Source organism: Stegodyphus dumicola, chromosome 12 (assembly GCF_044657685.1).
Source record: "Stegodyphus dumicola isolate Sdum_Otavi_A_Nest chromosome 12, ASM4465768v1".
NCBI classification, from domain to species: Eukaryota; Metazoa; Arthropoda; class Arachnida; order Araneae; family Eresidae; genus Stegodyphus; species Stegodyphus dumicola.
The window spans coordinates 10,999,466-11,027,055 of NC_140779.1; the positions used below are offsets into that span (position 1 = coordinate 10,999,466).

The 27,590-nt window shown below is 37.4% G+C and overlaps 1 protein-coding gene across 2 annotated transcripts in view; it reads right to left on the minus strand.

The window, feature by feature from the left end:
* Positions 1–2,180: 2,180 nt before the first annotated feature.
* LOC118196096 (uncharacterized) overlaps positions 2,181–27,590 on the minus strand; it is a 340,791-nt gene continuing 315,381 nt past the window's right edge. For both annotated transcript variants that reach the window (XM_085827478.1, XM_085827477.1), the window contains exons 2-4: positions 18,879–19,162; positions 6,198–6,498; positions 2,181–2,584 (exon numbers count right to left, since the gene is read on the minus strand). In XM_085827478.1, coding sequence (XP_085683604.1) covers positions 6,226–6,498; positions 18,879–19,148 — 543 coding nt within the window. In that variant the 5' untranslated portion in view covers positions 19,149–19,162 and the 3' untranslated portion in view covers positions 2,181–2,584; positions 6,198–6,225. The remainder of the gene's footprint in view (positions 2,585–6,197; positions 6,499–18,878; positions 19,163–27,590) is intronic.

A 27,590-nucleotide genomic window follows, 5' to 3' on the forward strand; every position in this document is an offset into this window, starting at 1 on the left:
CTTCCTTTGATATTTCGAAATTTGGATTAATTCTAAATAAAATTCGCTTATTTTTATGATTTATGTTTAAAATTTGTATATTTTAATAAATTTTGTAAATTTTTTGAAAAAATTTTGAATTATAATCCATAAAATTTTTATTATCGCCTTAAAGTAGACATAAGCATACCTGCAAAAAACTAGTTTTTTTATTCAAAATTTCCAAAAATATATGTGAATTTATATATTGCCACGTTTTGAAATTTGGCATATTTGTAGAACAATTAAATGTGATTTAGGCACTTTGTTAAAATTATTTGAAAGTAGAAAAGATGTGAACTTTTTCCACTCCTGCACAATGGAAGGGAAAGGAAACTATGTTGCCATGTATTAAGAAGTTCACCAAGTTAAATTTTGAAATTTTTCCGTTAATTTTACAAAATTTAATATTTAGGCATAATTTGAGTCATGTAATTGAAATTAGGAAAAAAAAATTGGTATGTCATTTTTGAAAAAAAGATCCATTTTGTGTTAAAATACCTATAGTTTTTTTTTTTTTTTTTTTTTTTTTTTTGTGCAGTGTCTTTGGTTATCTTTGGAGAAATGTTTGTCTAGGATCATAGACCACTTCTTGCATTTTTTAAGGAAGAAGTAAATGTTTCTAGAGTTAAGATCAAAGCCTCTGTTTACTAAAGTAAATAGAGCCTTTTACTTCAGGTAGAAAATGCCTTAACCTTTTGGTCCTGGTGGGCACATACGTCCCAGAGATTGGATTTCATGACCTATTGGATAATTAAGCCCCCTTTTAAATGGATTTTTACGTTTGCAGTGTTTTTAATGAATTATTAGGGAACGAATATATGATTAAAAGAAACCTGGCCACACTTTTAAATTGCAAATGCCACACTTATGCTTTTAAGTATGCCGATTACTTATGTTTTGATTTGTCTATTTAAAAAAATTTATAGTAAATACAATTATATATGAAAATTTTTGTTGTATATGAACTGGTGCATGTGGCAGAGTTTATGTTTTGTAATATTCACGTTATATATTGCTGCACATTTTAGATTTGTTTTCTGAGAAAGGATAATATCCTAGACACTTGAGACAGTCCCATTTGTCAATATGATTGGGACATATTGTCTCAGAAGATTTCCAGGAAACGGAAAAGTTAAAAACTTTAAACTCTTATTACATTTCTTTTAGTATGTGAGCATTAAATTAAACTACTTTTAATAGTTAAATTTTAATCATGCAAAAGTGAGGTTGAAAGAGTTAAGTAAATGGGGATGCAAGGTATTGCTTCCATAGTTAAAAACAGCTGTGAGAAAAATTAAGTAATTTCTGCACCGATGAGCAATATTGGCACAGGGCAATTCTCAAAATACAGCCATAAAGCTCTCCAAAATAAAAATATCACTTGACAAATTTTCGATTATTGCAAGTTTATCATGTGAAGAACGAATATTTAATTTTTGTCTTCGGACCTTAAAGCGCTTTGCTCTTTTGTGCGCTCCATTTTGCCATTATTCCATGTTCGTAACACAGTTCTACAGTGCAGATTTACATTAATTCATGTTTTACAGTTGATGATTCTTGATCTGGTTAAAGTATTTAATGATTAGCGAAACTGATTAGAGTATTCTTCTGTTATTAGAATGTGCATTGTGCAATATGGGAAAAAATTGGCATGTCATTTCAGAAAGAACTCTGTTTTCTGTGTCAAAATACCTATGATAGAGTAATTTGGTATGTATAAATTTTATATCCCATGTCGTGTTTTCGAGAAATGAAAAACGCAACCTGAATTTAGTCTTTTTTTTTTTTACATGCAAGTATTTTTGTATTTAAAAAGTAATAATTGGACTTTCAGATATTATTTAGTTACTATTTAAAGTTAATTCATTATTAAAAATAACTTTCAACATATTTCTATGAATCTGAGAAAACAAATCTTTTTGTCATTAAGAATTTCCCAATTTTTGAGTGTCATAGATTGGCAAATATGAAATATCAGGGTAAGTTTCAAATTTTGTTGCATGTTTTTGTGTATGTGCTGAAAGATTTTTAATAATTATTATACCTAGTAACAAAAAATTTTGGCTCTATTTTTGTGTAGTGATTTTAGAAGGTTGTGCAAGATTTCACAGTAAATTAATCTTGTTCTTTATATTTGTTTCTTATATACAGCAAAGACCTTATTAAATGGAGGAAGAATTCTTTATTGAGATCTAGATGGTGACTTTTACCAAGCACCTTGTAACTAATTTGAGAATTGTATTCACTTTTTTATAACAGTGATAAACATATTTGTACAGTATGTAACAAAAACAAGAAGCACATAAACATATAATACATGCACAGACATACTCATAAATACATGTCAAAAATACAGAAAGAAATATTTTTATACAGGTTTGATGATTTTACACTAGGATATATTTCTGTGATCATTCACAGCGCGAAAAGAATTTAAAGGAGATTTCTCCATACATAAAAGTAAATATAAACTTGTATTTGGTAAAGTGCTTTGTCAGTGGTGTGGAGCATTATTTCCATTGCTACATAACTGTACTGGGATCATCCATTCTTTTGCTCATTCCTGAAAACAGAAAAACAATCTGATAAATTTTTCAAAACTCTTAAAAATATGCTGCCAGTGAAGGATATTAAATTATCTCTGTTTTGATATAAGATATATTAAATAGGTTATCCGTCATATTGATATAAAAAGAAAATTTTCATTTTTAATAATTTAATATTGATACACATGTTAGTTTGAACTGGGATTTACAAACAGTACAGTTTTAATGCTTTTCTTTTTCCATGCAAGGGAAGGACATGAGATAGGACTTGGAGAGAGGAATGGAGGAGGAGATAGGTTTGGGAGGGGAGAAATGATAGGGATTCTTCTCAAGCTCCCAATCCTCTCTCATCGCCTTTCCTGTCTCAATCCCATCTCCTTTCCTCTCTTCTCATATTTCCTCTTCAATTGGAAGAGGAGCTGAGATAGGATTGAGCGAGGCGAGGAGATAAATAGGATTGGGAGAGGATAGAGGATTGCCTCTCTTCTCCCAACCCTATCTCCTCTCCTAACCCTCTGTCCTAATCGTCTCCTCTCCCACCCTATCTCACCTCCTCGCATCCTCTCCCAGTCCTATCTCATCTCCTCTCCCAATCATATTGCATGTTCCTCCACCCAATCCTATCTCCTCTCCTTTCCTTCTCTCCCAATTCTATCTCCTCTCCTCCCACTCTCGTCCTCCTCGTGTCTCCTAATCCTATCTCCCCCGATCATATCTCCTCTCCCCTTCCCTCCCCTCCCAGAGTATTGGGAGAGAAAAGGATGCGAGCTTCGATAGGATCGGGACGAGGAGATGAGATTGGATGGGAGGAGATAGGACGAGATGGGAGGAGATGAGATAGGATTGGATGGAGGGAGAGAATGAGGTTTGGGAGATTCTTCTTAATCTCGGAATCCTATCTCGCCCCCCTCTTCTCACCCAACCCTATCTCATCTCTTCGCCTCTCCCAAACCTCATCCTCTCCTCCCACTCGTGTCTCCTAATCCTATCTCCTCCCTCCCGATCCTATCTCGTCTCTCCTCTCTGGGAGGGGAGGGGAGAGGAGATGAGATAGGATGAGGAGAAGCACGGAGGTTAGATAGGAGATAGGATTGGGAGAGGAGATCGGGAGAAGACATAGGATAAGTTTGGGAGAGGCGAGAGGATCGCCTTTTCTTCTCTCCCAATATTCTCTTCGCCTCTCCCTCCACCCAATCCTATCTCCTCATCTCCCACTCTCGTGTCCTAATCCTATCTATCCTATCTCATCTCCTCTTCCTATCTCATCTTCTCTCCCCAATACTCTGGGAGGGGAGGGGAGAGGAGATGAGATAGAATTGGGACAGGAGAGGAGAGACGAGATAGGATCGGGAGGGAGGAGATAGGATTACGCTTCTCCTCCTTCTCTCCCAATTCTATTCCTCCCATCTCGTCCTATCTCCTCCCATCCAATCTCACCGCCTCGTCTCTCCCAATACTCTGGGAGGGGAGGGGAGAGGAGATGAGATAGGATTAGGAGACACGAGGATGAGGTTTGGGAGAGGGGAAGAGATAGGATTCCGAGATTAAGAAGAATCTCCCAAACCTCATTCTCTCCCTCCAACCAATCCTATCGCCTCTCCTCTCCTACCCACTCTCGTCTCCTTTTCTCTCCCAATACGCTGCGAGGGGAGATGAGATGAGATTCGATTGGGAGAGAAGAAAAGGCGATCCTATCGCCTATCCCAATCTTATCCTATGTCTTCTCTCCCGCTCTCCTCTCCAAATCATATTTCGTCTACTCGCTTCTCCTAATCCTATCTCATCTCTTAGTCTCTCCTCAATTATCTCGGCCCCTCGCTTCTCCTTGTCCTATCTCCTCTCGTGTCCCAATCCTATCTCATCTTTTTGCCTTTCCTCTCCCAATCGCATCTCATCTCCTCTCCCCTCCCACAGTATTGGGAGAGAAAAGGAGACGAGATAGGATCGGAGGAGATAAGATTAGGAGACGAGAGTGGGAGATGAGATAGAATTGGGAGAGAAGGAGGAGAGGAGAAGAGAGTATTGGGAGAGAAGAAAAGACGATCCTATCGCGGCCCCCAATCTTATCATCCTACGTCTTCTCTCCCGATCTCCTAATCCTATATCATCTCTTCATCTCTCCTCTCCTATCTCGGCCCCTCACTTCTATCTCCTCTCCTTGCCTTTCCTCTCCCCATTGAATCTCCTCTCTCAGACTATTGGGAGAGAAAAGGAGACTAGATTCGATTGGGAGAGGTGAGGTGAGGTGCGGTGAGGTGAGGAGAGGATCGGGACGAGGAGATGAGATAGGATTAGGAGACACGATGAGATGAGATAGAATTGGGAGAGAAGAAGGCGGGGAGAGGAGATAAGATTGGGCGGAGGAAGAGGCAATATGATTGGGAGAGGAGAGGAGAGGAGGTTTGGGGGACGCGAAGAGATCAGATAGGATTGGGAAAGAAGAGGGGGCGAGTTAGGATTCCAAGATTAAGAAGAATCTCCAAATCCTCATCCAATCGCCTCCCCTCCTCATCTTATCTCTTCTCTCCTTTCCCAATCATATTTCGTGTCCTTGCTGCTCCTAATCCTATCTCATCTCTTCTTCCACAGGATTGGGAGAGAAAAGATGAAATTAGAATAGGCGAGCAGATAGGATTGGGAGAAGAGATGAGATAGTATCGGGATAGGCAAGGAGGTGATAGGATTTGCAGATTGAGGAAAATCTCCCAATCCTCACTCCTCTCTTCATCCTCTCTGCCAATCCTATCTCCTCTCCAAGAGAATTGGGAGAGGAGCGAGGACTGGGAAAGAAGATAGATGATTGGGAGAGGAGGCGAGGATCAGGATAGGAGAGAAAGAGTGAGGATTGATAGAATAAAGAGATCCTCTCCCAACCCTATCTCCCCTCTCCCAGCGGATTGAGAGAGGAGGTAAGAGATAAGTTTGGGAGAGAAGAAGAGATAGGGTTGGGAGAGGAGAAGAAATAGGATTGGGAGAGAAGCGAGGAGATAAGATATGATTGCTCACTCCTTTTCTCTCCTAATCCTCGTCTCCCCTCTTCCAATCGTGTCTTCTCCTCCGTTACCAATTTTATCTTATTTCCTCGCCTCTCGTCTCCTAGAGGATTGGGAGAAGCGAGGAGAGGAGAGAGGGTTGGAAGATGATATTCAATTGAGAGAGGCAAGGAGATGAGATAGGTTTGGGAGACGGGAGGTGAGGAGAGGAGTGAGAGAGGATTAGGTGAGGAGATAGAATTGGGAAGGGAGAGGAAAGGAGATACGTTTGGGAGAACATAATTATAGAGGAGAGGAGATAGGAGAGGATTAGGATAGGATAAGGAGAGGACCAACACAAACATTTTGATTAATATTTCGGAAAGCAGCTATATTAGTTGTAAAAAGTTGGAAGTAATTCCAATTCTTGCAAGAGTCATTAACATTGTGAAGTGTAATGTACAATGTTTGAATAAAATGTTATGTTCTTTAATAAATGATGGTGTATTTATTTGTTGTAAGCAATCTTTATTTTGCGATTTATTTTTTGGAGCATAATAACCTGTTATAGTTATAAAGACAACTATTTCATTGAAACACATCTCCATGTGCAACCTTGTTTACATGACAAAAGGTATAATATAAATGTATTACCTACCTTCATACAAACGCCAGATTAATCAGCTCTATGGTTGATACTTCTCTCCCCGTAATAATTCAGTATTTTGACGAAGAGCTGGACGTGTTAGGATGGGCATAGAGCTCCTTTTCCCGATGTTTTCCAAAAGCTGGGCATTTGCAACGATCTGCTGTTGATTCTCGTGAATCCGCCTTTGTGCCAGATCGAGCATGAGCCGTTGACGAAGAATTTCCAGAGGATTCACGACAGAAAGAGTTGGGCCTTTCCTTCTCTTCACAAGTGGAGACATTTGGCTCATAGGGATATCCACTAAAGAGACCTACAAAAGATTTATTTTTAAGGAAACTAAACAATTCGACAATATGACCAAAACTGCAGGGTTTAAATCACTTTATGTGGAAAATGAATAATTCTTTAAGACCTGTTAGTAATAGTGAGAGTACTAAGGTCGATCAGAATTAAATACCTCTGAAAACTAAAGTAGAAGACGTTTTTGAGAAAGCTCTGATATTGCAAATTAGGAGCAACATATAGTTCCTTGTAGCAATTAAAATCATTGCACAACTTTTATATAACATAATTATCTTTATGGGCGAACGTTCGTTAAACAAACTCAAGCCTCTAACTATGAGTCGTTTCCTCGGAAGTCATTTTGAAGCTTTTATTTTTTTATTTAGGAAAGCTGAAACTATTTCATTTTTACTCAACCATATAAAATAACTTCCATGGTTTCGAAACATTTATGAAATTTCATTTATGTTTAATTTACAGGAAACAGTTTTTCTTACAAACATGTGTATAGAGAACTTGTTGTAGGTAAATCAGATTCCGTTTATACTGCATTTTTCTTACCTTCACTTGGTATTTAACAAGGAGTGTATTATCAAAGATTAGGTGGCATTAAAAATTTCAGACTGAGATTTTATCAAGTTTTTATGGCATCAGCCATAAAAGCAAAGGCAAAAGCTCTTTGGTGGTGTAAAACTAAAAATGCTAACAATCATACCTCTTATACTTCCGACCTCTCTACATAAATTTCAGCTCGTTATATATTTTCAGCGCCTATTTGGCGCACAGATATTGGTGGCCAGACATTACCGGAAGACAACTTATGTCATCCATGATATCGCCGGAAGAAGCAGAGATTATAAATTGAAGAGGTTGCTTCAAAATTAGACAATACTAAAAGTTTATTTTCACCGAATGGCAATGGCAACCGTAGTAATGGTTAACCTGGGTTATTGTAACAATGCGACAGCGTGATCTCTCTTTAAAGCTTATGAATAAATTTCACAATACTCATTGAATTTTCACACACACATATAATCATTCACACATGGGCTTTTATTAAAAGCCTCAGCCTTCTGAGATGATAACTGAGAGTGTCTCACAGTTTCACAGTCTTGGGTTTTTTTTTTTTTTTTTTTTTTTTTTTTTAATTATCAGGTGCCAGCCCCATCTCACAACTCCACTGTGAAGTCATTCACCAACAATAGGATTGAAAACTGTCAATTTTCTTGTTTATATTCCTCTATTTTTTAATTACCATACGCTAGTGCTGGGATACCATAGTCTAAAATGTAGCTCATCTTCGACCGGCTATAAACTTTGTTCTGACGAATAGTGAAGAAATGGTGTTCCTCAATTGCAATTCTTTGCTGAACTTCTTGTCTAGGCTGCACACGTTGGAAGCATTATTTGTAGTTTTCATGCATGATTTTATTTCGCACCACATGACAAACTTTCTATGACGTTTTCTTCTCTCCTGTCCCCGATCAGAAGGAATACATTTTTAGGGCACAAACCCAGAGATTCATGCACTAGTTTCGATAAGAATTCATCTTTCACGCACACAGTTTTCTTTTCAGAGGAGAAAAAAATTTAAAAAGCATATTCCATTCTGTATTCCATTCACCACAGCTTATGAAATTGCTTATGGAAGAAGAAAAGTATTTAGCATTTAAAAACCAGCACTTCAAGCAACCGACTCCGTATATTCTATATGCTGATTTCGAAGCAATAGTTAAAAAAGTGCACACATTGGAACCCAGTAAGACTGCCTCATATACGCAACCTATCATGAAATACGAAGCTGCGGGTACGCCTAGGTATTTATCGGCCCCGATGAAAATAGTGTGAAGCTGGCTCATGTTTTTGTATAATATAATCCGTGAAAAAGATGAAATCGCAGAAAAATTAACCTGCATCATTTCCCCCAACTATGACCCAGAACAGAGCAACTTCTTAACAAATTACAAAATGTAACAGCTACATTTTGTAATTTGTTTTAGAAGTCTCTTGGTAAGGATCGCGTTTATGGTCATGACCACCTGACGGGATGTTATGGAGGAGCGTTACACAATTCTTAGAACTTGAAATATTCTCTGCAAAAAAGATACCTTTTAGTGTTTCATAATTTGAAGCAGTACGACGCTTATCACTTAATGTGCAAGGATTAGGGAGGACTATCAAATCGAAGTGCTCGCACTAAACATGGAGCAATACGTTACTTTCGCCCTCAGCAAGAATCGTAACAATATCAAAGTGTCCTTGCAGTTTATAGATAGTTTTCAGTTTTTGAATACACACCCAGGAAAACTCGCACAGAATCGGCCGGGAGAGAAATTTTACATTTTGCAGGAAAATAAAAATGGAAGAGGATATATCTCTTCTCTTTGAAGAAACGTTCCTACCGCCTCCTTCCACTTTTCATATAATACCTTAACAGTTGATGAAATTTCATCGCTGGATTATGAGACGTGCTCGTTGCTCGGAACAGTTTCAAGATACCGATGATGGGGGAATATCACTATTTATAGGTAACATCAGATGCTGTACAACTTGCGGATCTGTTTGAAAATTTGCGAAAGCTTTGTATGCAGTTTTATGAAAGAGACTGTGCACATGTGATGACACCTTCCAGTTTGTGGTTTCTAAAAATAATTAATCAGACTTTGGAACTTTTAATAGATATGCATCTATTCATAGAACAGGGCACACGAGGTGGAATTTCCATGATTACGAAGCGGTGGGCACAGGCCACCATGTATATGCAGAATTATGACTCTACAAAACTGAACAGTTATATTATGTGCTTTGATGCCAACAAATTTATATGGTTAGCGATTTGAAATATCCTCCCGAGCTGGGTGATGCCCATAACTATTACCCTCTCGCACCCGAAAAGATTCAAATTAATTTAGAAGTTCTTTTTCCTTGAACATCCTGCCCCTCCCAACTAACTCTCAGTTTGAATGATATGAAAATTATGTAGTATATTATAAGAATTTACAACTTTGTTTAAAGCAGGGTTTAATATTAACAACAGTGCATAGAATTATGAAGTTTAAACAGAAGGTATGGCTGAAACCTTACACTGATGTTTTAACACTGATCAGCGCAAAAATGCAAAATCTGCCTATGAGAAAGAGTTTTTAAAATTGCCCAATAATTCCGTCTATGGTGAAACAATGGAAAATATGAAGAACAGAGTGAAGCATAACATCAAAATGAGCAACTCGCACGTAGAAAAGCTAAAAAACTGGTTGTTTATGCCAGTGGTCGGCAAACTTATTAGCCAAAGAGCCAAATATGAATATTACAACAATTTTTTAAAAACTTAGGAGCCAAATCTGCTCGTTTAGTAAACTTTTATTACACTAAATAAAACTAAATTTAATGCGAACAATGTGCTTACATCTTCTTGGAAAGTTTGAGTAAGTCAGGTTTGTATTTTGTTGTTTTTAATTTTCGGCAAGATTGCAAGTTGTCATCAATAAGACGACTTCTCAGTTTATTCTTGATAATGTTCATGCTTGAAAAAGATTGTTCATATATATGTAGAACCGAAAAGGGAAAGAACAGCAAACGCGGACTTTTTCAGCTGATCGTAAGATTCAGGAATACTATTCCAACGGTTGAAAATGATCATGTCTTCCTTCTCCAGGTTATTCAAAGCAGACCACTTGTGTTGTGAACTAAGATCACATTTTTTCTTCTCCAGTATTTCCTATTCAACACAAAGACGTTCGAATTTAGAGCGCCATATTTCCTTGTTTTTTAAATCCGGCAATTGTATTTCAAAGCTACCAATGTCAATTTCAAAAGGAGAAAATTTCAACTCCGTTATCGTAGCATTAAGAGGATTTTTGACAAATGCTAAAGTTGCTCTGCTGTTTTTAAATTCCCGAAACCTGCTGAAAAATGCTTCCCTCATATTTAAAATTATTTTTTAAAATGGTATTTATCAATAGAGGAATTATTTTTTTGGCGATACTTCAGCAGGCTCAGAAAGTGAAACAATGTTTCCCTTTCAAAATCCTGTGCAAAAATGGATAATTTGTTTTCGAATGTTATTACTTCTCCTAACACCGAAAAAATTAAGTTCCCTTTCCCTTGTAGTTTACGATTAAGCTGATTTAGATGAGACGTAACGTCTACCATGAAACAAAAGTTTTGGATCCACTGATCGTCTGTTAGATCTGGATAGTGAACGCCCTTTTCAAGGAGAAATGCTTTAATTTCCTGAAAAAGGGACGCGAAACGTTTTAAAACGTTCCCTCTTGATAACCAACGTACCTTGTTATGAAGCAGAAGGTCAGCGTACTCACTCTCCATTTCAAATAAAATTTCTTTGAATTGGCGATGATTAAGAGCTTTAGCTTAAATGGAGTTGATAATGGTAATCACTAATTCCATAACTTTACAGATTTCTTCCGGAAATGGTTGCGCACAAAGCGCTTCTAGGTGAACGACACAATGGTAAACAAGTATCTCGTGATTAATTTTTTCTTTCAAAATACCGGAACCACAAACATACATACATAGCAGGTGTAATAAAATCGTATAAAAATACCTATAAGATGCGCAGCTAGATTAAAAAAAGACAGCAACTTTTTAATAAGACAGGACCACGGTAGATAAGACAAAATTGTTCACACTGCAACTGCTGTCTGTGATGCCAATTTGTACCTTCACTACTTTATAAAAAGCATGCAGGAGCATGCCGGCAGCTTGTACATGGTTTATGTTTACGTTTACGAAAACTAATAAAATTAAACTCGATGTTCGTTACGTATTTTTATAACAATATAAAATTTTAACTGCCTAGCTATTTTTTAACTGAACAAAATAATATTCTCGATTTATAGAATTATACATATTCTCGATTTATAGAAGAATTTTAATTTATGAAAATAAGATGTAATGTTTTTCTTACCAAGTTTTTTTTTTTTTTTTTTTTTTTTTTAAATGAAAATATTATTGCGCCTTCTGTGAATATTTGTACCAGAGCCGCACTTAAGGAGCCAAAGAGCCACATGCGGCGCTGGAGCCGCACTTTACCGACCACTGGTTTATGCCAATATTAAGATTTAAACTTCGTTCCACCACAACCACAACTTTGTTGTGGTGGAAAGAGTAAGAAACGGCCTCACTTTCAAATGCCTGAACTACGTGCACCCTAAAAATGTACTCTTTCTTATCGGAAACGGGAGAGGAAAAAACGGCGTAGGGAGTTTCACGTCATGTCGTGCAAAATGAATAATGCATGAAAATTACAAACAACGCTTCCAAAGTGTGCAACCTAGACAACAAATCCAGTGCAGAATTGCAAATGAGAAACACCATCTCTCGACTATTCACCAAAACAAAGTCTGTACGCGTTCGACGATAAAAGATACAGTGTCTCAGAAAAGTGATGGGACACTTGTGCTTTACAAAAGGAAACTGTAATAAAATAAATTAAAAAAACATGTAAAATTTTTTTGTGGGTGTGTTTCATACTTAAATTTAGTAACAATTATTACATAACATACATTTTCTCAAAATATTAATTTAATAAAAATACAATTATTTAGAACGGGGCAAAAAATGGTTCACATAAGTGATGGGACACGATTAGATACTACTAAGTACTATGCAACAAAAATCGTCTGAAGTAAGCAATAAAAATATTTTTTTGGGTTTTTATTTTTACGCAAAAGCAATCGGCAATAATTTATAAAATCGTCTGCAGTATTTCTCTCCAGTTTGTTTTGGAATTTTTGTGTTTTTTAGCTCTGTGCAGCCATGAAAGCTAAACGAAAAGAAACTTTGCCTGAAATTCGAAAATCAGTTATTAATTTGCATATCGAACGGAGAAAATCTATTAGAGAAACTGCTGAAACAGTTAACCTGAGTCATTCAACAGTTTTCAATATCATTAAACGATATAAAAAGAATCATATGATTCAGGATAAAAGAAGACCTGGCCGACCATCAAAGCTATCCAATGGAATAAAGCGAATTATCGTTCGAAATATTAAAAAAAATCCAAGAATGAGTGCTTCTAAAGTTGCTGCTGATTTACAAGCATTATATAGAGTAATTGTTAATCCTGAGACTATTGGAAGAGTACATAACATACATTTTTTCAAAATATTAAAATATTAATTTAATAAAAATACAATTGTTTAGAACGGTGCAAAAAATGGCACACATAAGTGATGGGACACTTACTTTTCCATCAAATATTTATCCAAAAAATACTTTTTAAAAGGTTTTAATATTTTGTTGGATTTCCTTTTCCTTTTAAAACATGATTTAATCTTCTTGGGATGGATTCCGCTAATTTTTTTGTGATTTCTGGAGTGATTTTACCCCATTCTTCTTCAAGCACCGATTTTAATTGTTGTTTTGAAGAAATGGTGTGTTTGCGAATTCTCGATTCCAATTCTTGCCAAATATTCTCTATGGGATTTAAGTTTGGAGATTGTGGTGGTGTTTTTTATTGTTTCAGGACAGTTATACAGCAGCCAGAGTCTAATGTTCAAAGCAGTGTGCTTGAGGTCATTGTCCTGGTGGAATTTAAAATCGTTATGAAGGTTCAATTTTCGTGCTGAAGATTTTAAATTTTGATTTAAAATGTCAATATACTTGTACGGATCCATTATACTGTCAATAAAAACAAGATTACCAACTCCAGCGGACGACATACACCCCCATACCATAACTCCTCCTCCACGATGTTTTACTGTTGGCACCAAGTTCTGTTTGCAAAATTCTTCCCTGGGTTTTCTTCACACCAAGATTCTACCGCCAGATCCAAATATATTAAATTTACTCTCATCAACAAATATAACTTCATTCCAGTAATCAGAATTCTTATTTATGTTGGATTTTGCGAAAGCCAGTCTGAGGTTTCTATTCTTTTCACTCACGAAGAATTTTTTCCTGGCTGCTCTACCGTGATATCCAGCAGATCGAATTACTAATTGTTACTAAATTTAAGTATGAAACACACCAACAAAAAATTTTGACATGTTTTTTTAAATTTATTTTACTACAGTTTCCTTTTGTAAAGCACAAGTGTCCCATCACTTTTGTGAGACACTGTACATTTTAGAGGATGGTATCCAAACACTATCGCATGGACATTTTAAAATAGAGGAACAAAAGCAACAACAAAATTTACAGTTTTGAATGCTATTGTTGGTCAATGGCTTCACAGCGGAGTTGTGGTAAGAGGCTGGCACCTGGAAATTAAAAACCCGTGACTATCAAAATGAAAGAGACCCTCAGCTGTCGCCAATCTGAGGCTTTCGGTAAAAGTCCACGTGTGAATCACACGAAACTTAAATGAGTATTCCAAATTTATTCTTTGCAATATTTTTAACTGTAATTTAGTTTTTTTTACGGAAGAGGACAACAGATGGCTCTGCTGCCTCATCATGGTAACCTATCGTAGCCATTACTACGGTTGCCACTGCCACTGGGTTAACCTAAACTTTCCGTATTGCCCAATCTGATTTCAGAGCACCACCATGCAAATCTCTCCAGTCTACAATCTCTGGCTTTTCCGGTGATGTCATGGATGACGTAGTCTCCCTTCCTATAACCTCAGTGGTCATGCCCTCTCCCCACTTCTCATGTTGCTGACCCCCCCCCCCCCCCACTGACACCATGCGCTTACAAACATGCATGCATTCGTCGGGATTCGGGGTCAGGCCAATGGGTACAGCCATGGAGGTAGGAAGTAAGATGGAGTCGCCCTAAACAAGTTTTTCCCGTACCCTGCTCTGAAGCACCGGCGATCCCTACGTGGTGACCAAAACATTGGGTCATTTACCATTGAGTTCTATGGGATTTGACGCGTTCGGATGTAAATATTTTGTAATTACGTCGTAAATATACATATAAATGTATATATTTTCTTTTTCTACAACACTTCAGAGTCCTAAGTATGTGAAAACAACATATTTTTAAACAACATTTCATTCTGAACGGAATTAAATGCTATACTTTTCACAGGACAGTTTTGTCAGAATGGTTTAATTTTTTCTTAAAATCTATATTTTTGTAGTGCAACAGCTTATAATTTTATAAAACAAATTCATAATCAAAATCGCTGTTGTTAGTTATCGAAAAATAACCAAGATGTGATTTTTGCGTAAATGTCACTAAACTATACAAATTGCTATTATCCATCACACTATGAATGTTTCTTTCATGCGAAAGTGTCCCTTTTTCGATTTCTATGGACTGTCGTGTGTCGAAATACTATCAGAATCTTGTCAAGCGAGCTTCTGAATGTAAACAAGGAACACCCCGTCTGGTGACCCAAGCTTCAAAGCAGTGCTTCACTTTTAGCGCGGGTTGGCCCCTCCTCCCTTTCCTACCTACATGGGTACAGCAGTCGGCGCCACTGACCCCTACATTAGCTATGCGGCCTGAAAGGCACGCAGTAAGAAGAGAGAAAATAACTGAAAGCAGTGATTGCAAGCTCCGCGGCCCACGAAGTCATTTTGTGTGCTCAGTGAATACATTTCAATTATGTATTTGTTACAAATACAGTATTGCAAAGATTTTAGTTTTGTTCAAGTTTATATTATTTCCACTTCCATTAAAAACAAACATGAATTACATACCTGAAAAATCTATAAATGAAGCTTGTTAGTTTACAATAAGGTATAAGTTACAATAAGATTTGAAGATACAGGTTTTATTAAATTTTATTCAAAAATTAAATAAAGCGCAGTTAGTAATTTTTGCACTAATAATAATCACTCGAACCACGAATCTCTCGAATACACGTCGAGCGTGCTGACCACTATACCTCGAAGGCATGCTAAGAAGGCGGGAGAAATACTTTATATACCCCCCACCTTTAAAGGGCGACTGGGGTTTCGCCAAATCCTGGTGGTGGATAATCCACCACCTGTTTTAGTTCGGGCGCCACTTTAGAGACATTAGGTATCATATTAGAAAGCAGGAGAGATGAAAAATGAGCAACGCCCTCGCCTGGACTCGGACCATGGATCTCTCGAATACCCGTCCAGCGTGCAGAACACTACACCACGAAGGCGGGAGAAATACAGTGGATGGACAAAAATATGGAAACACCTTGTGAAATGCATGTTTGAAAAGAAAGATTGATTTTAATGAAATATGTAGGTGGCGCTGGTGTTTTTGACTACTGACGCCCCCTATACAACTTCGTAAATGTGCTAAACAGTTCAGTTGTTGTCGGACTACTGTTATGTGAGGTTGTCTTTTCATTATGTCAGAGTTAACAGACTTCGAACGTGGGCAAATTGTTGGAGCACGTATGGTAGGTGCTCCCGTAAGCAAGGTGTTTAGTGTTACACAGCCGAGTTGTTTAGTGTTTCAAGAGGTACTGTATCGAAGATTTATTCCGCATATTTGAAAAGCGGATAAACATCATCTGCTAAATCACAGCGCGGACGAAAGTGTGTCCTGAGTGATCGTGACAGACGATCATTAAGGGCAATTGTGACGAAAAATAAGAAGACCACAGCTGCAAAAGTTGCTGCTGAAATGAATGTTGTGTTACCGAACTCTGCGAGTACCAAAACAATTAGAATGGAGCTTCATAAACAGAGAATTGCTGGCCGTGCTGCAATCGAGAAGCCACTCATCAGTGATGCTAATGCCCGTAACAGGAAAAGGTGGTGTTTAAGTCATAAAGCCTGGACTATAGAGCAGTGAAAGCGAGTAATATGGTCTGACGAGTCTTCTTTCACATTGTTTCCCACTTCTGGCCGAGTTTATGTCTGGAGAACGCCATCTCAAGCCTATAATACAGACTGCTTGTTGCCAAGAGTGAAACATGGCGGGGGTTCTGTTATGGTTTGGGCAGCCATATCGTAGTTCTCTGCTAGCCCCATGATAACTGTGTCAGGGCACATGACTGCCAAGACTTATGTGAACATTTTGGCCGATCAAGTTCATCCCATGGTACAAACTTTGTTCCCCGATATTTCCAAGACGACAAAGCCCCTGTTCACACAGCTCACATTGTCCAGGACTGGTTTTCTGAGCACGAGGATGAGTTGTCCCATCTCCCCTGGCCACCACAGTCACCAGACCTGAATATTATCGAACCTTTGTGGTCTACATTGGAACGGAAAGTGCGTTCTCGTTATCCACCGCCAACATCGTTATCTGAACTTGCCACCGTTTTGCAGGAAGAATGGTATAATATTCCCTTGGCAAACATACAGGAACTGTATTTATCCATTCCGAGAAGACTGCAAGCTGTTTTGGATGCCAACGGGTTTCCTACACCATATTAAGCAAAGAAACATGTTTTTTTAAAGGTGTTTCTATATTTTTGTCTAACCCCTGTAACTTATTATATTATATGCGATATTTTGCACGGTTAGCGCTTGTGACCGTACATAAATAGAAGGACATGTATTAGGTGGTAGTAAGGACAACAGACATCATATGATCTAAACGACAGCCAAATTGCTACGAGCCCGAAACAATATTTGAATATAGGATATCGGAAGTATACCTACCTATAAAGGAAGAGCACTCAGCAGAATATGAGAATGGAAGTACCCTTATCGTTCTTTAGATTTCGTTCAATACCTCGTGATCTTTCGCATGCTTTTTATTCTACTAGGTTTCCTGTAGTGGAACATCACGGATTGCATTCATTAAAAAAAATATTACATCTACAACACTGTTACGTTATTTAACTGCAGAAATTTTAGATTCATGACGAAGCCCTCAAGACCTGAGCATACATGTAAATTTTCTGTAATATAGAGTTAATTCTTGATGATTTCGAGCAGCTGTTATTCAAGCCGCAGTAAAAGCACTGGACTTCATCTTGACTTTTGAAACAAAACATGGAATTATGCATTTTCTGCGGGGATTCTCTTCGCTGCAGAAAATGTACAGAGAAAATACACATAAGCTTCATATACAGAGGCTGTTCGCACATATTTTAGACGATTTTGGTAAGCGGTAATAAAAAATCGTTTGCTGCAAAAGAAGTAATTGCAATTGTACTATGTTTTTAAAAGTCAAAATTATCGTCTGTGGCTTGAAAGTTTTGTTTTTATTCAAAAAGGCGAATTTAACAAAGCAGTGGTTCGAAGGCTACATTAACGTTCTTTCCGAAGAGAAATATGCATACTCCGTTATCCAAAAACGATGTGAGAGTCACGGTTTTGTGATATCTAAAGCGTCGATAGGTAATATCATCAACAAGAAAGGAAAAAAAAAGGACATCTTCGACTATTGCAAAGGTACGTTGTTTAATGTTAAAAGAAAATTCCCCTAGTCAAAGGACAGTTGCAAAATCATTAAAATGCTCGGTGTCCACTGTAAACAAAATGATAAACGTTGATTTAAATCTTAAGAAAGCGAAAAAACGCAATGTGCATCGTCTTCTTTCAAAGCATATCACTCCACGCAGGACACGCTGCAGAATTCTATATGAGAAACACTTATCCAAAGAAAAATGGAAAACAGATGTCACAATAGATGAAGCATGGGTGTATTTAAACGATTGTAATGATTGTAACAAAAAAGAGCCATTTATTATCATAAAAGGGGAGAAAAAAATTAAAGTACATGGTTCAAAGAATCGAAAGAAAGTTTTTTAAGGGATTCATGATTGTTGCTCGTTTTTCTTATAATGGCAAGTTAAAAATAAAGAGAATGCAAAAAAATGTCAAGATTAACTCCAAATACTATCAGGAACCTATTTTATCGCCAATTTTTCTGAGTGAACTACCATCGCTTTACCCACAGTGTCATCCATCTGTGAGACTCCATCAGGACAAAGCTAGCAGTCACACATCAAAATCCACTGTAAATTTCCTAAAAGAAATGGAACAAAAATACTGGTAACAAGGCCATACCTTCACTCATATCCCTACTCAATCTCCCGATGTGTCACCTATGGATTTTTGTGCTTTCGGACTTTTAAAAACTGCATTATCCAAACGTTGTTCCAAAACTTTAACAGGACTCTGGAAAGCTGTTCGGGAGGAATGGGATAGAATATCTCTTCTGCCACTTCAAAAGGCATTATTATCCTGGAAATTGCGGTTTCGAAAGATAGTTCAAAATAAGGGATGTCAAATAGAACATTTAAAACACAATTTTATGTAATTTAGTTTTGTGAATACAATATACATCGTCTAAATAATGTGTGAACAGCATCTGTAGAAATGGAGGTGAAAATGATTTACTTTTGTCGTGACACACTTAATATTCAAAAGATGGTCCCAGAAACGGAAATTTGCTTAGTCCTCTTATCTTTCCTGGAATAGACTTTCATTAACTTATATACCAAATATCTTAACCAATATAATACCCAAATTATAAAAGATGCTAGTTAGCAAAATATTTCTTGCATGGGTCATTAATGCGATGACGAGGCCTTTGAGAAATCTTTACCTCATTAAAAGATGCAGCAGATGAATCGTTGTCTTCCTGTGATCGGCTTCTGTCTTCCTGAGATTCGGATCCGAAAACATCCAATCCCATTTTCGGAAAACTGTCCTCCGCATCTTTCAGGTGGCTGCGTTGGAAACTCGATTGCTCTTCGAACTGGCTGAGAGGGTAGGAGGCCATTCGCTGGTAACTTTCGCAACAGGATTCTTGCGTCAAGAGGACCATGCACACCACCACTAACAATGCACTCCAGAATGAGGTGAAACACAACATAGCTTTTTGATAACCTGTCGGGAAAGGAAATATAAAAGGTTTCACATAAATATTTATTCATAAAAATGCATTTTTAACACTGAAGTCATAGGATTAGGAATGATTCTGCTTTTATTAAAAGCATAATGGTATTAAAGGCATATTAAGGTATTTTAGGGTTTTCGACCTTTTTTTTTAATCTTTTGGAGCAGTCTTCTAAAGTAATTGTCAATTTTTATGGAACCGTTTCAGAAAATTGCTGCAAATATGTATCGCTGCATTTTATTGAAGTAAGTTAAATGATAGATTTAAGAATTAAAAAAAACTAAAAATCTGAATCCCTTCACACTTTATATTACGTCCAAAGGGGCTTTTTTTTTTTAACGTTTTTGTATGTTGCCTGTATTTATTAAATATCATAAGTAGCGTATTCGGAAACTAAGTACCGTTTCATTCTAGTGCCGTCGCAGCGCTGTGGTAGGCGTCCCGCGCATGCGCACTAGTCTTTCTTGCTCACTGACTTTCAATTGTCGCCATTTTGGTTGCTCTATGTTGTGTTTTCAGTTTGCTGTGTACATTCAAAATGTTTAAGACAATTAGTTCTCCCGCTGACTGAGATTCGTGCCGTGATTAAATTTTTGAAGGCGAGGAATGTTAAACCGGCCGAAATTTATCGTCAAGTGACAGAAGTTTACGGTGAATACGCGATAAGTGATGGAATGGTGAGAAAGTGGGTAAGAATGTTTAATGCAGGTCGAACAAATGTCCACGCCGAGGCTCGGAGTGGTCGGCCTTCTGTTGTCACCGATGATTTGGTAAGGAAAGTTGATGAAGCAATTCACGAGAACAGACGCTTCACAATGACAACTCTTTCAGAGGCATTTCCAGAAATTTCACGTACTGTTTTGTTCGAAATTGTGTCTGACCGAATTTGTGTCGAAATTGTGTTATCGCAAACTGTGTTCCCGATGGGTTCCAAAAATGCTCACTGATCACAAAACAAAGTGACTTGGTAGTGCCCTGACATTTCTCACGCGGTACAGTGATGAGGGAGAAAACTTTTTAAACCAAATTGTGACAGGTGATGAAACTTGGGCGTGTCATTTCACACCAGAATCGAAACAACAATCGATGGAGTGGAGACACACTCGTTCTCCGATAAAAACAAAAGTTCAAAGTGACAATGTCATCACAAAAAAATCATGTGCACTGTCTTCTGGGATAGGAAAGGCGTTTTGCTTACTGAATTTCTTCCCAGAGGTGAAACCATTAATGCGGTACGATATTGTGAGACTTTAACAAAACTAAAGCGTGCCATTCAAAACAAACGAAGAGGAATGCTCAGTAAAGGAATTGTGTTGCTCCATGACAATGATCGGCCCCATACTGCTGGTGTCACTCAATCGTTAATTCGACAGTTTCATTGGGAGCAGTTCGATCACCCGCCATACAGCCCGGACTTGGCGCCGTCCGACTATTACTTGTTCCTGCACATGAAGCGCGAGTTTGGTGGCAAGCGCTTTGGATCTGACGATGACACGAAAAATGCTGTGGAGTCGTGTTTATCGAAACTGGCGGGAAGTTTCTTTGACGGTGGTATACAAAAACTGGTCACCCGCTATGACAAGTGTTTGATCATTGGCGGAAACTATGTTGAAAAGTAGTTTAAGACATGTATTTTCATGTAAAAATAAAATTGGATTCGAAAAAACTGTTTTACTATTTTTTTTTCCAAAATGGTACTTAGTTTCCGAATACACCTCGTATATAATGTTCTTCACACTTAAGCCGTAAAATTCAATTCAACAGCAATATCGCAAAATATTGGTCCAAAATGCCAAGGTGCGGTAAGACAGCTTCCCCGCAAAGCAGGTTTAGGGTTGCCATAAATGGCAAGGGAAGGCAAGGTTGCCACATTTGGCAAGAAATCGCCAATTTTAGAGAACCTTCTGGAACGAATTCTTACCAGTTTAGCGCAGAATGTTCTCGAACACAAGCCAAAAGCTATATAAACCCTCCTGGTGCGCGGAGAATCAGTCCGGGAGGAGTCCATCGAGTTGATAGCCAGCGAGTGCCGAGTGGTTCGTCGAGTGCACCGAAAGTTTCTTAGTGTATCGCGAGTTAGTGCATCGTCGAGTTTTATCTTAGTGTAGAGCTCCGGGAACAACTGAACCGAAGAGTCGGGAGCTAAGGCTGTGTCGCTGATTGTTCCAGCGAGTTTATAGTAGATCTTCGACGACTGTAAACGTGTTATTCGAGCTGTCTTGAATAATACTGGCCAATAAAGTGTGTTTTGATACTTCATCTTGTAGTGGCGTCGTTGTTCATTCCAAATCCGTACGAACGTAAAGGAAGAAAAATAACATAAATATTTAAAAGAGCATATCTTCAGAATTTCCGATACAGAATCTCGTGCACTGGAGATGAAAATGTTATTTTTTCCCGTACAGTGTTGCCATTCCTCACTTTGAAATCGTGGAGTTTCTTAATCAAAAACTCTTAAATACTTTACAAAATATGAAATAGATAGTAAAACAAATTTCAAATTAGGGCTTACAGATGTCCATATTTGAATGGAGACGTACGCTACTGAAAATTTGTCTCTAGGCACCGTTGTTTTATCACAATGCGAGAAGCAGACATTTATGCACATTCTTAATTACTTAAATTTCTTTAAATATAATATAGGGCTTTAATATTTGGTGGCAACAATTTAAAAGCGATTCGCCAAATCACTTTTTAAATTGTTGCTCACGAATAGTGAATCAACGCAAAATGCCAGAACGAAACTAATACTTCTTGTGGGCAAACTGCTCCTTTGGGCTAAAAAAAAGTACTACTTCTATTTGCAATAATGTCTTTACCCAGACTCGTTATTTTTTTTCTGGTTTAGTAGCTTATCTTTTTGAATAGCGTAAAAAATAATACAAAATTTCTGTAGAAAAAAATATTGATACAATTCACTTTAATTGCAGGCAACTTTATGTTATGCTTTCCAGCATAATTTTTCAACTTCCTTCTCGAAGATCTGTAGGTCATATCATGATCAGGTCGTTTAACATGAAACTGGATTTTACAACTTTCAATAAAAATCATTTCTTGAAAATTCAGACAAATATTTCTTTCGCTAAAACAGGTACGAGATCTATCATTTATATTAAGTTCCGATGTTCATATCCGTAGATTAAAGAATGCTTCAGCAAGCCTAGTTTTCTAAGCATTTTTTCGATTTGAGAATGATTTGAATCCGCATTAATCATCTATCCAATCTAAAGAATAATGCTTTTGTCATTCACTGTATACCCACCAAGTTTGTTTTTTTCTCAATTAAGAGGGAGATGGCTTTTATGTTCCGAGATGTTCACTTTAATTAACGCAATGACCCAATTCTATCGTCCTAAGTGATCCGCATCTCATTCCGGGTAATGACTCCCCTCAAAAGAAGTGTTTAAACTAATTCTTAACTGCAAATTTTGTATCTTCGCTGTTTCTCATACTTTAAATATTCACAGCTTAATTCACGACGAATATAATTGTCAAGTTTTGTAATCTTTCTGATACTGCCGAGTGGACTGTTAAAAGGTGATTTCTTTGAACTTCATATGGTAAAATAATCGCGAGAGCAACATGTATTTAACAAATAAAGTTAATCCAGAAAATGTTAATAATAAATATACGCCCAAAAAATGTTTTACAAGCCATCTTATAGTTCGATCGTCTCATCCGCGACCATGGATGGACCGAATTATTCTCAAAATAGGATTGGATGGATGGAGACTTTCTTTCCTTCCAGCATATATCTCTTTCCGGACATGAGAAGACGTTCACGCCGCAGCAAGTAATAACGCCCATTTTGGACAAGTCTATGTATTTTGGCAGAATGCCAGCCAGGGTTGCGTCTGAGACGGTCGAACTAGACTAAAAAAACTGAATACTCATAAGACAAACTGAGAAAAGACTTCAAAAAATAGAAAAAAATGTATGCCAACACTGCTTTGAGAATTTTAAACATATACTGCTATGCTACTGTTAAAATATGTGATTTTGCTGTTGAATTATACACGGCGTAAGTTCGAAGAAAACGATGCTTAATGATAAAGCTAAAAAGACAATAAAAAAAAGTAGGTGTGAGTGCAACAGTAGACTGGGTGAGCTCAGCGAGAACTTAAAAATCCTTAACAAACCTTTTGGAGTGACCGTTAACATCTCAAACCTTTCAGATTTTTTTTAATCATTAATTTTATTTACTTATGAAGCAGAAGTAGAATTAGTGCCAGTATATAGAACTCATAATCACAGAAGGGACAAACTATAAAAGAAATAAAATGTATAAAACATTTACAACTAGAATAGAATATTTCTAGTAATACTCTCTTCAGTACAACTCACAGACTAGAATAAATGTACACTTTGGGAACCTTTTTATGGGATACCTTCCAAAGCTCACTGACTCGTTCGCGAAATACTTTGCCAAAGATAATATACAGAAATTTATGTTGATCCAAGATCCTTTTTATTACGAAGCTCCTCAGGATTTTTCTTTGCAAGACGAAGGAAGTTTAATTGAACTCTCTTACGACAACATCCTGAAAACAAAACTTGCTTGCTCAGATTTAATGGAGCTGTGGATTTCAATCAAAATTGAGTATTTAATTTTAAAGTTCTAAAGCTCTAAGGATCCTCATTACCTTTGCAACATCCTATGTAGGCGAGGCTGAACTCAACAAAGGAAAGCAAAAGTTGCTTGATCAGATTTAATGGAGTTTTGGATTTCAATCAAAATTGAGTATCCAACTTCAAGTTCTAAAGCTCTGAAGATCCTCATTCCCTTTGCGACATCCTATGTATGCGAAGCTGAATTTTCAGCTGTTGCTGTAATAAAGACCATATATCGTTCGAAATTGAGTGTGGAGTAAGAAATAGCTGCATTAAGTCCTCTTCCGCGATTTGAAAAAATAGTGTGGAGATCAACAAGCTCACTTGTCACATTGACTTTCTTGCCACTGAAGCTTTTTTTATTGGTATTTAATTTGTATGTTTTCTTATCAATTAAAATTATTTTATTTTGTCACTACAGTTTTCAGTTTTGTACTTGATTAACGTCATAGTAGAAATACTGCATCAGGGTGGCAGCATACTGGAAAAGTTTGGGAACCCGTGATCTAACCGATATAGATTTTACAAACTCCATGTTGATAGAGTGACTCTTCAGCCATACAAATATTATTAATCCTTTTCTTTATTGCAAATAATTAATGGATACAAAGTACATACAACCGGCAATGAACTCGATTTTCTGTCAAAAAAAGGAGCAAGTTCCCCAACGTCCACAGAATGTGTAGGAAGAAGAAATCTCGACAACAGCAATGTGTACAGATAGGTGATGAAGTTTAGGAAGGTTTGGCGTATTTGATCATGGAAAAGCACACAAGGGCTATCTGATTTAAAGGGAGGGATGCCTTCGTGGAGGACCTTTTAAGGGTTTTTTTGGTGGGGGGGGTTATGTGATTACAGCCTTCCTAAACTTCTAATAAGTGGCTATAAACTAATAAGGGATATCCGCCTAAGAGGAGGACTTTCTAAGAGTAACTGGGAAAAACTACGAAAACGCCGATGCCGCCAGCCAGTTCGCAGTATTCAAAACTTGTATGGAACTATCAGTGCTCAGCGAATTTACCGCTCGGCCGCTGTTTAAGGAAGGAAAACCAACATTGAAGGAAATATACAATGTGAGGCCACCAAGTGCGCTTGTGAATTATTTCAAACAGGCTCTGAGAGGTGGATTTAACGATGATGTAAATCACTGTTAGTAGTGGAGCCTAAGAATCATACTAATTGCACGAGTTTCCATGATTTGTGGTAATGTAAAATGATAAAATAAAATTATCAGATCACTCTTTACGTTACTTCTAGTTTAGACTTCGTATACAATTTTAAACTTCAATATCTTACATATTCTTAAGCGTTTATTATTATCATGTAATGTCAATTAATGACATTGCATAAAAAGGATGGTGACACCAAAAACCTGAGTAAATATCAGCAGTTCAGCGTAGGACAAGACACAGGATGCTAGCTTTACTTTTCTGTGATAAAATGTTTGTTGACCAGTGTTGTGTGCGGCAAATTCCCAGCCAGCATTTAAGAGTACAGTAAGACCCCGCTTAACGCGGGGGATACGTTCCATCGAAGTAGAGCGTAATGCGAAACAGCGCTAAGCGAAGCTATCTTAACATGTAAATAATGGGGTTAGGGGAAGACGGATAAAAAATGGTTAGGCATTAAATTTAATAATGTTTTTTTTTTAATAAAAATAAAATCAAACATTTATTTCTTACAAAAATAAAAACAATATAAACGCATATACTTTTAAAAACAAATAAAATTCTCAAGTCAGATCATTCGGTCTATTCTGGGTTTCCAATTTTCTGCCTTTTTGTTAAGAAGGCATTATGATAGATTGGCTTAATGGCATATTGCGTTCAATTTCGTCGTCAATCCATATAGACAGTCGTTTTTCCATTTCCTCTATAATGTTATTTCTAGAACGGGTAATTCTAGTTGCAGAGCTTGTTAACGTAGTTGCAGTTGCCAATGACAGTATTTTTTCTTTATTCTTAAGAATTGTCCTTATTGTTGAAGTTGCCAAAATCAATGCAGCACTCATTTGAGATTGACGTTCACCAGAATCTAATCTTCTAATCACTTGCATTTGCTTTTCTTGTTTTTTATTATCACCCATGATAAAAACTAAAGATCATAATATTTGTCACTGTTATAGTATTGTTACGAATTTGGTATTTAAAAAGCTAATGTTAGTTCAATTATAAATTAAATGGTTTTGTTTCTCGAGCAGTGCAGCGCGTGACGAATATTAAAAGAAAGCTAAGCCGGAAAATTGAACATACAAGAGCGCGTGCATTAAATAAATAAATATCTCTTTTTGATTTCGAGAAAGTACTGGAAAATTCTAGCGCGTGATTTTAAAATCTTATAAAAGGAGGAAAACATCTCAGTTTGTAGTAGTTGCTTAGTTTGTTGTTGTTTAGAAAACTACTGTTGTTGATTGTAGCGAATTCGCGGATTAGCGTTCTTTAGCTGTTTTGAATTACGTTCTATTGGACATTTGAGTAGTTAAAAGATAAGTACTGTGAGATATTGTAATACTGCATGATAATTTGAGAAAATTTAAGCATTTTTGTTGTGATAATAATAAATTTTTGTTCATTTTTCATCGGACTTGTGCATTCATTTCATAACGAACCCGTACGCACGCAACAATTTTTGGTGTCAGGAGTGGGGTTTGAATGCCAATAACAAGAGCGATGGAAGAACAATTGAGACAGCTCATTAGTGCTTTTGCTGCATTCCAAGAAAAGATGGAAGCTGGCCAAGCATCATTTAAGGAAGAAATGAAATTGGGCCAGGAATCCGTTAAGGAAGAAATGAAATTGGGCCAGGAATCCGTTAAGGACGAAATGAAAGCCGTTCAAGCTGGTCAAGAAGAAATGAAAAGAGAAATTACTTGCATAATAGAAAATAAATTTGAAGCTATGGAAGGCAGAATTGACGCAGTTGAAAATAAGGTTGGACATATTGAAGAAAGAGTTTCTTCGGTGAAAGAAGAAATAGAAGAAAGAGTTTCTTCTGTAAAAGAACAAATTGATGAGAGAGTTTCTGCAGTTGCCAAAGAAATGGATACTTTAAAGAAATTCGTAGCGTCGGCAGGGAGCAGGAGTGATGATTTTAAATTCTTACCAATGCCTGCTCGTCCACCTCTGAAGCTATCCACATATGATGGGAAGACCTCCTGGCAGGTGTATAAGACACAATTTTCTATCGTGGCGGATGCGAATGGATGGGATTCCCAAGCTAAGGCCTGTCATCTCGCCGCTTCTCTAAGAGCCGACGCAGCGGATATCCTTCAGACTCTTCCCGAAAACAAAAAGTTAGATTTCGAAGCTCTGTCCGGCGCCTTGGAGTTGCGCTTTGGGGAGAAGTGTTTAAAAGACTACAGCAGGCTCCAATTAAAATCTCGTCAACAGAAGCCTACCGAAACACTTCAGGAGCTCGCCGCGGATGTTGAAAGGCTGTCCCATCTCGCCTTTTCGGAATGCCCGACAGAAACAAGGGAAATCCTGTCCTTGCAATACTTTATCGATGGCATCCGAGATACTGAAATACAGAAAGCTCTACGAATGGCGGATGTAAAAGATTTAAAAAGTGCTCTAGTGTACGCCATGAAATTTGAGGCAGCCCAGCAAGCCACTCGTCGAGACCGCTACCCAGTTAGAGCTGTGCGAGTCCATGAGCCAGTGGATCAACTGATGGCTCGTTTAGATGATTTAGCCAGACAAGTCGAAGATTTGATACGGAGTAGCAGTGAGAACAAAGTGGCTGTAAGATGTTGGAGATGTGGTTCTGAAGGTCACCTACGACGGCATTGCAGAACACCCCAGGGCA